At 39.0% G+C, this 10,000-nt stretch overlaps 1 protein-coding gene across 1 annotated transcript; it reads left to right on the top strand.

The window, feature by feature from the left end:
• Window positions 1-1,528: 1,528 nt before the first annotated feature.
• On the top strand, window positions 1,529-2,233 carry LOC138010159 (trace amine-associated receptor 3-like). Its single transcript, XM_068857103.1, has one exon. It carries the CDS (start codon window positions 1,529-1,531, stop codon window positions 2,231-2,233), a length of 705 nt encoding a protein of 234 aa, XP_068713204.1.
• Window positions 2,234-10,000: the final 7,767 nt, after the last annotated feature.

The following is a 10,000-nucleotide window of genomic DNA, read 5'->3' as shown; positions in this document are numbered from 1 at the left end:
CCCACAATTTCATTATTATAGGCCTGCATATAATGGTCACCAAATTGGATAACGATTAGATAATCAAGACAAGATTATTCGACTGCTCACTCAATACAAGTACTAATACGACATGTCATCGCCTGGGTCCAACACATGCTGGCGATAGTTGAACAAAGTCTCTTGTGCCACTGATTTCCTACTCTCGGCAGCGGGTTGTTTACTTAAAAGTTTTCCTTGGGATAAATAGTGTTGTTGCTAATGTCAAATTTAAAAGTTTTGTCGGACCTATTATTTATGATCATGACCTGATATTTGCTTGGATTACATTCCAAAAAATTGTCATCATACTACTTAGATGTAAGTTATCCATCACTATTGATGTTACTCATAACCTGTTCTGGATTTAGTGAACTACAATGCAATTGATGATCATCTTTCTGATACACATTCCAAAGCATTGGTCCAAATGAAGAAGTTTCCCACTCTGGTTATTCAGTGTATCTATATGCATAGTTAATATGGGGGAATGGTTATGAAACCCGACAAATTTATTTATTGTATGTTTTTTTTTCTCTTTTTTGGACTTGGCCGTGCACAGAACACAATAGTTTTTTACTCCCTACTGAGGAACTAACCAATAGAGACGTGTTGGTTAGTACGTAATTCATGCATAGTGTATGAGCGCAAAACAAAAGATTATACACGGTCGTGGACTTCCAACCTAAATCTTCGCATCTTTGTTTGCTCCTTTGATGTTTGCCGAGCTTGAAAACCAGTCCCTTCCATTAACAATGGTGTTTTTTGCAATGAGAAAACCACATTGTTCATGTTAAAAAAACGTCCCTTAGTATTTGAATTAATTGTCATATTAGACTACAGTTTTACATTTCTTTTACCCTAAATTATACTACTCACAAAACTGACAAAAAACAAACAAACAAACAAACAGATGAGCAAAATAAAAATTATCTTAAAATTTTGGTTAATCTCAGCTCTCTTGATCGTTCTTACAAAAAAGGAGCTATGATAATCGCAGAAGGATAATAAACTCTTTAATGTCATATTTTTGTGCATGATGTTTTTCGAGAAAGAAATCTGCCAAAATGTAAAATAAAATGACGTTCTGTATGGTAAAACAGATGCAACATCCGGAATAAGCTGAAAATCCCATTAACGATTATTTTATTTTGCACCTTCCTGTTAAATAGGGCAATATCTTTAAACGGACATCTGCTCCAGGAAAAAAAATTGTCCGCAGAAAAAAGCTCAGCTGATCAAGAAGAAGGAGGGGCAAGGTTTGACAGAGCCTCTCACAGAACCTTGCAAAATGTTTGCAACGAGCTTACTATGTTATGCCATTTTCAGTTTTCGACGTGTCCTTAAAAAAGTTGATAATATGCAAATTTTCCTCAATATTACGTCAATTTCAACGCATATTTATTTTAATATTGACAATCATTTTAACGTTAGTTCTCCTGAATCCCGAGAGGAGTCAAGAATTCTTATTTAGTTTAAGACGCTAATTCAGAAGATCATCGTTATCAACATGGCGGCTGTTCGAGGTACCGTTGACTATTGGAACATGACAAGTGAAGAAGCTTTGGTTCAAGTTTGGCTCAATATCGATAACGCTGATACTATCTTCACTACTGTTGCTGTTCTGGCGACGATCACGTTTCCAATAACAACTTTTGGAAATTTTCTAATAGTTTTATCAGTTTGGATAGACCCTCTTCGAAAACTTCGATCTTCGCCTTCAAACTTTATCGTCTTCTCCATGGCTGTTGCAGATCTTTTGGTTGGGCTAGTTGCCTGTCCACTCGCTGCCTTTTGGGGTTGGGCCTTATTATACAAGTACACCAACGCACCATTTGGTCTTTTAAAGCTCTTTGCAACCTTAATAAACGGAAGTGTTGGTCATATACTTCTTCTCAGCATTGACAGATTCTTTGCTGTGATGACTCCTCTCCAGTATCGAACCAAGGTGTCGAGTAAACGAGTCTGCATCGTTTCTTTCACGTGTTTTATTTACTTTTCATTGTTTGGGTTTGTGTTCTCGTTGTTGCGAAAGCATTATGCGCTAATGGGAACTCTTTATAATGTACAAATCTTCTGTATTCTCATCTGCATCGCTTTACATTTGCTTTACATGCAATTTGTCATTGTTGATGCTTGTGTATTCTATCGCTGCCGCTGTCATGTACGCGAATTCTGCAATCAATCCATTTTTGTACGCTTGGAAACTTCCTAAATATAAAGAAACATTCAAGCACATCTCAAAAAAGTTAAGATGTTGCGGAAGGTATGAAACAATTGCAAGGGAGGCCGCTGATTACGTTCAAGATACAAAGCTTTGATGGGAGTAAATCTTCAAGATCTCGAGGAGTCGAACATTAAAACGTCGTTAGAAAATCTTCTGGAGCAATTTGCGTTAATACTAATCAATCCCAGTACCATTCCTCGTCGAATTCCAGTCTTGCTCAAACTAGTTAAAAAGTGCAACCGTGATATCGTCGATCGCTAACATTGCTCAGTACGCCTGTTCGAAATTCTACTTATGTTTGTATGCATGGCGCTTCCTTAAAAAAGATTCAAGCATTAGAAACAAACTTGGGTTTGGAAGAGACAAGCAATGAATTTGTTAGACTAATTCATTGTTAACACTTTAATGGGGAAACCCGCGACACCTATATTTATTTTACATTAAAAAAAAAAACCCTCAGTATTCTCTACAAAAAATAACACTTTATTTGCAGCAGTTAAAATTATATTCTTCCCCTTCTCGTTTCTTGGGACAAACGAGTTTTAAAATGATTAAAAGTGGTTTTAGATGGAAAGAAACAAATCTGGTCAAGAAAAGTCCTGTCTCGTCTAAGAAAGAGTAACTGGTATTCGCCAAACAAAAGAAATATGAAAACCGTTCTTAAAAAACATGAGTTTCAGTGTATGAAAAAAAGACCTTCCGACATAAATGTCGATAAAAAGTAAACAAACATCTTAAGGAAAACCAATTATCTCACTCCACTTTTTATTCTTTAGGGAGAGTATTCACATACCTTTTGATTTATCCATACAAAGCTCAGCGAGAACTTTGGGATGTCAGTATGAAATTCCAAAATGTGAAAAAAATTCAAATGGGTCAAGGAAAACGACGATTTTGACTAAAACTGGAAGAACGCGCTGTTTGAGATCAAATCTAGTTGCAGTGGCAGCCAGTGTGGTCTAACCACACTGACCCTAATATCCCGCGGACATCCCGAGTTCAAGATCCCTTCTGACCGCTAATTGAATTTGATCCTGGTATTCCTTGCGTCAACTACTCTCCGAATTTAGCCAATTGGTTTGCCTCCGGCCAGTTGGGATTCCGAAGGTTGTTTTTCTGTTCTGTTTCAATGTTTACGTTCGTTGGCCCTGAAAAGCCCCTATGGGAGAGGTCAAGGACCCCGCAGCAGAAACAACAAAAATGTTGATTTTGAAAAAGAAACTACAAATATTTCGAACTTAAGATGGAATCCAACATGAAAGGGGCCAAGGACCCCCAACAAGAAGGACGAAAGAACACAATTATGCTTTTATCAAAAATTATTAAAATTCGCTAGTACTTGACTCACTTGTCACGAAGAGTTGCAAATTTCAAAGGCCACTTGAAATACTAGTTGTTTGTACAACTCCGGGTGTTGAAAAATTAAAAAGTTGTGTTCGAAAGTTAACGTGAGATGTTGGTGGATCATCGAACGAGGCGGCTATGACGTGATGTATAAACCATTGACCTCTATGCTCTTATGTCGAGCATTACGTCAATAGGCCATTTCGGAATTGCGCAAGGAACTGGGTCGAGTTTCAAATTTAAACCAATCGATAAATTGACACTACCTCATGAAAGATAACATTAAGAGTAGAGGTATGTCCAGGTTTGATGCTTTTAGGTCGGACAGAGACCAAGTTACGCATTTGAAAATCCATAAACCATATAAACTCTTAAATATTTTTACGATTTCTATAATATTTATAAAAATAGGCAAACTTTCCGAATAGTAGGTCTATGACAGATTTTTCCTATTTCCCCAAATCTGATCAAATTTTTTAATGATGCGCCTAGGGCTCTCCACCTCTGACGTCTTCAGACTTTGGATGCGTTCCTTTGGGATGATTCGATGAAGGATCACTGATCCAAGATCACGGTGCATCAAAGGAACCCACAAATCCACCCTGGGAAAGGATTCATCTGTTCCTTTGAGGCACCATAATCCAAGTGATCTTGGATCATTTTAAAGGAAAGCACGCTTTGCGTTCGCTGAAACCGGTTCATTGACTGGTTAAAGCTCGGTCCATAGGGGCTTTCAGGGCCATTGAAACACAACGAAACGACGGAAAATAACAACAGCAACCGTTAAGAATCCCAACTGGCCGGACCCTGGTAAACCAATTGCAGCTGGGAAGTTGAACCAGGGACTACCAGGATCAAATTCAACGAATAGTCAGTGCGGGTCTTGAACCCAGGATCTACGGATCTCAAGGCAAGCGTCCTAACCACTGGGCCACACCTCCTCTGGCCTCACCGAAGAACTATCTTTCTTGTACACAGCTCCCTCCCTGGACTTGATGTCTGTCATTCGTTAGAACTGTGCACGGTTTGGTCTCGAACTTCGGAGCTAGTTTTCCTGTCTCCTTAGTGTTCTTTATAGGAGAACTTGATCTCCCAGGACAATGGGACTTTGTACTGCGTCACGGTTGCCATCTGCATATGCTTTTTGCTTCAGCTTCTGTTCGCAATCTTTATCCCTCAAACTTTCATCACGCAAAGATCTCTCCAGTCGTAACTCCGGTAGTTTTGTTCTAATCTCCTTCCCAAACATCAGAGATGCGGGTGTGGCACCAGTGGAGACTTGAGGTGTTGACCTGGCCTCGGTTGTTCAAAAGGCGGATAGCACTATCCACCTGATAAATCACTATCCAGCGGATAGTACTATACCACAAAATAATGAAAACCCAAATGAATGCAATTTATCAAGAACACCACTTTGTCTAGTTTTGTTATGTCTCCAGTCACAGAAGCTCAAGTGAGCAGTCTATTCTCTAGCCTGGATGTGCAGAAAGGATCATTAGTTATTCCAAATAACCTTTTTAAAATTGGTGCTGAGCCACAACCAGTCTATAGCAACCGGCATAGTACCTGATGCTTTCAAGATTTTCCAAGTTACACCAATATATAAGAGTGGTGGCGTTACTGACACAGGGAACTACAGACCTATTGCTACCTTATCTCCATTTACTAAAGTTCTAGAACGTCTAATTTATAATCAACTGTATGCCTTCCTTGAAAAACATAATATACTTTACAAATATCAATATGGGTTTAGAAAGGGCTTCGCAACTGAACAGGCTACCCTAGAAATTTACTGACAGTCTCAACATGGCCATTGAAGCCCTCGCCTTTGGCACTGTATCCAATTGTACCTTATATGAGCGAGTTATCTTTCATCACGCTTTCTACTGATGAAGTTCAAAAGATATTGTTGAACTTGGATCCATCCAATAGTCCAGGACGAGATGAAATAAATGCACGAGTTTTGGAAGAACTCCCTTGTGAAATAGCTGTTCCCTTGACCTGTTTATTTAACCAATCACTATTTAGCAGGAAACTTCCAGTGAAATGGAAAGATGCCAATCTCATTCCAGTTCATAAATCAGGCCCTAAGAGCAATGTCACTAATTATAGAGGAATCGCCTTACTTTCAGTCGTGTCGAAAGTTCTCGAGAAATGCGTGTTTTCGAGAATTTATGTCCACCCGCACCATGTTTTGAATCCATCACAACATGGTATTCGACCAAATAGATCTTGCGTTACACAAGTGCTACAGCATGTGCATTTACTGGCATCAACATTGGACACTGGTGATCAAATTGATAGCATTTATTTAGATATGGCCAAAGCGTTTGACAGGGTACCACACCAAAAGCTGATATACAAGCTCAGATTTTATGGCTTCCGTGACCCACTTTTAAGTTGGATAGAGGACTACCTGACGAACAGACGACACCTGGTTATCATTGATGGAATGTCATCACCTCAGGGGCTCCTCAGGGTTTCTTGATTTGACCAATCTTATTTCTTATATACATCAACGACATCAGTTTAGAGTTATCACCTGATACTATTCTTCCCCTCTACACTGATGATGCCAAGTGTTGTAGAGTTATATCTTCACAAATGGATTGTGAAATCTTGAAAGATGATCTACGTTCTCTTACAAACTGGAGTGATATTTGGGACATGAAATTTAATATAGGTAAATGAAAATACCTCTGTATCACCCAAAAGAGGAGCCCTATAATAAATACATACCACCTTGGTTCTAACCAAATATCCTTATGTAAGGAAAAAAAAGCACCTTGGGATCATCGTCACTCACAACTTGGCATGGCGAGATCACATCTTAACTAAAGTAAATATTGCCAATGGGATGTTATGCCTCATCAGAAGAACTTGTGGAAATCGCGCTAACCCAAAAATCTTTCTGAAGTTGTTTATTTATTAGGTCAGACCACACCTGGAGTTTGCCTGCGAAGTCTGGTCACCCATCAAGCGTATTTTGTCGACATCATTGAGGAGGGTGTGCAGCGTACAGCCACAAGAGTAATTTTCAAGAATAAGCCATATGAGGAAAGGGTAAAGTTGCTTAGCATCTAGAAGAAAGTACTTTGATCTTATTTTCCTTTTTAAATGTAAACAAGGACTGTGTGACATTGATTTATGTCATAATAATAATAATAATAATAATAATAATAATAATAATAATAATAATAATAATGATAATTTATTAATTTATATTGCTTTTTAACATACAATGATCAAAAGCGCATCACAGTATTAAAATATACTAAATATGTACAAAGCTAAATTAAACAATAATAAAGTAATTAAGCGCTAAAGGCTAAAAGCTAACTTAAAAAGATATGTTTTAAGACAAGATTTAAAAGTTAAAATCGAATCAATATTGCGCAGGCTTCTAGGGAGCGCGTTCCACAGTGTAGGCGCAGGTACACTAAAAGATCTGTCACCAAAGGTTTTTTTCATTTTCCCAGCTGGATGTAATAGAATAATGCTAGAATTGGAGCGCAGTGAATAACGTGCATGTTTTCTTACATTAATTAAATCGCTAATATAAGCTGGTGCCATACCATTTAGTGCTTTAAAAGTTAAAAGTAAAATTTTAAAATGTATTCTATACTTAACTGGCAGCCAATTTAAATCATGCAAAACGGGCATAATATGATCATATTTGCGGCTCGAAGTTAGTAACCTGGCTGCAGCGTTCTGTACCCTCTGCAGTTGAGATATTTCACAGTCTGGAAGTCCATAAAGAAGGCCATTGCAATAGTCAATTCTGCTTGTGACAAAAGCGTGAAGAACCATTTCTAATTTATCTTTTACTAAGAGAAGAAATTGGAGAAATTGGAGTTAAACCAGGAGCCAAGATTGCGTACTTCAGACACAGGCTTAAAGTGCCCCTGTGATGAAATATCAATTCTTATTTTTCATCGGATTTCAAAACTATTTTAACTAAACACTAAGTGACCAAAGTTTTTAGCCTTGATTTAAAAAAGACACCTGTTTATTTTAACTGGAATTTCCTATTTAATGGTCCGCCGTTACTAACTTTAAGTTCTTGAGAGAGTTGGATCGAGGAGAAAATGACGTGGAAGGCTCACTAGTTTCAGAATGCAATGCATGTGTATGCCGCAGAATTATGTGCAGCACGGGAGTTTTGGGCTTTCAGACTTTTAAACTCGCTTTTGCATATATAATAAGCTGCATTCACACGCTGAAAATTTAAGCTAGTAAGCCTTTGACGTCACTTTTCCCTGGATCCAAGCCTCTGAGGCCAAATCGGTCAGTTTTGAACGTGAGTAATGGCGGACCGCGAATATGAAACCTGCGCTCAAAGTAAACGGTCTTTGGACAAAAATCAAAGGTCAAAATTTTGCCAGTCAGTTGTTAGGCAAACACATTTTCAAAATCTGAAGAAAAAAAGGAAGTGATTTTTTTTTTATCACAAGGGCACTTTAATGTCAATTGTACCAACACGGATCGTACAAGGATTAATTTTCATCAATTGCTGTCTAGATCCAATAATAAGAAATTCCGTCTTATCATCATTAAGTTTTAAATCATCCTGGTACATCCATTTTCTTAAGTCACCAATGCATCTTTCCATGGCGCACACCGCCTCTGCCTGATCCGTCGGACTGTCGGGCTTAAAAGACAAGTAAAGTTGAGTATCGTCAGCGAAGCAATAAGCGTCAGGTAGGTGCGCTTGTATTATCTCGAAAAGCTTGGAGGCGTAGACCACAAAAAGAAGCGGACCCAGACAGCTTCCCTGTGGAACACCGAGGCGCAAATCGAAGCTATCTGATTTAACCCCATCGAACAGAATATGTTGGCTACGCCCCAACAAGTATGACGAAAACCACTCTAGAGCTCTCCCGCGTATACCAAAGCTTGTGCTCAGGCGTCTAAGCAAAATTCCATGATCTACCGTGTCAAATGCGGCACTTAAATCCAAGAGGACAAGTAGCGTAACGCGTTGCGAGTTCATGTTTAAAAAAAATATCATTGGCGACCTTGACTAACGCTGTCTCCGTATGCTATGATGTTGGCGACATGCAGATTGTAGCAGCGGATAAAGACCTGACCGGACAATGTGGTCATATATCTGATTAAATACAGCACGTTCTAAAAGCTTAGAGATGTAGGCCAAATTGCTCACGGGACGCAAGTTCTTAAACTCTGAGTCTGCACCCAATTTCTTCAGCAAAGGTATAACCATAGCCACTTTCCAGTTTACAGGAAAGATTCCAGAATCCAACGAGATGTTAATTATCTTCGTAATCACTGGGATAAGAGGCTCAATACAAGACTTTAGTAAAGGTGTGGGAATAGGATCAAGGCAGCAAGATGTAGATTTGGAGTTTGCAATAAGCCTGCACACATCCTCTTCAGACAGTGGCGTAAATGTCTCTATAAATAATGGAGTTGGTAAATCGCTATTGGTGTCAGTATCATCCGCGACAGCACACTGATCAAGCTCATCTCGCAGTCGAATAACTTTTTGCACAAAATACCTCCCCAAATCATTTGCAAGAGCTGATTTTTCAGCATAGTCTGAGAAGCATAGTGTATTCTTTTCCACTAAAAGGTCTTTCACAGCTCGAAATAGCTTTCCTTGATGATCAGCGTTTTGATCGATGAACTCGGCGAGAAAAGCTAATTTGGCTTCTTTAAGCAAATGCGTAACATAATTTTTCTTTCTTTTAAATGATACCAGATCCGCGGCAGTCCCAGTAGACCTCCATCTTCTTTCAACACGCCTACGCTCCCTCTTGGCTTCACGGATTTCATCCGAGTACCAAGGTACTTGGGGTCTAACTGTGACAGTTGTATCAGGTTGGACATCTCGTATAAGGCGAGAATCTGAGGATCGAGTTATTAATAAATTCAAAATATTGCCAGACACATGAGTTGGAAAATCAATGTGTTGCTGTAAGCCCATTGACGAAAGTAAGTCGAGAAAAGAGACTGGGGACGAGTGTAATGGCGGATGGACGCGTGTGTATAGCTCCGTGATGCAAACTTTTGGGGAAGCTATATTAGATGTCTAAAAGAAGCGCAAGACAAGCTAGGACATCAAGCTCGTCCTCTCATTCACTACCATCGCCTAAAAGAAATCGCTCCCGTTTTAGTAGTGACGAAATGGAAGCAAACGAGGAAAATGTATCGCTTAAACAAATTTTGGACAAACTTGCACGCATGGAAGATAGAATTGAAGAGCACTTCGGAAGTTTGAAATCCGAAATATCTCGCCTCAGTGCCGAATTCAAAGAGGAGGTCGAAAATATCAAAACCAATTTGAAAGAGGTAGAAAAATCCCTTCAGTCTGCGTGGGACAGTATTAACGATCTAGAAGCAGATGCCAAAACTCACAGCGACTTCAAGAAAGCAAGTCAGCAAACACTA

The sequence above is a fragment of the Montipora foliosa genome, chromosome 7 (assembly GCF_036669935.1).
Source record: "Montipora foliosa isolate CH-2021 chromosome 7, ASM3666993v2, whole genome shotgun sequence".
NCBI classification, from domain to species: Eukaryota; Metazoa; Cnidaria; class Anthozoa; order Scleractinia; family Acroporidae; genus Montipora; species Montipora foliosa.
Note: the sequence above shows the minus strand (reverse complement) of the source record. Positions and strands in the feature narration are given on the sequence as shown.

What these genes read in the sequence shown, in the direction of transcription:
- LOC138010159 (XM_068857103.1), top strand. Translation starts at nt 1,529, where the DNA reads ATGGCGGCTGTTCGAGGTACCGTTGACTATTGGAACATGACAAGTGAA.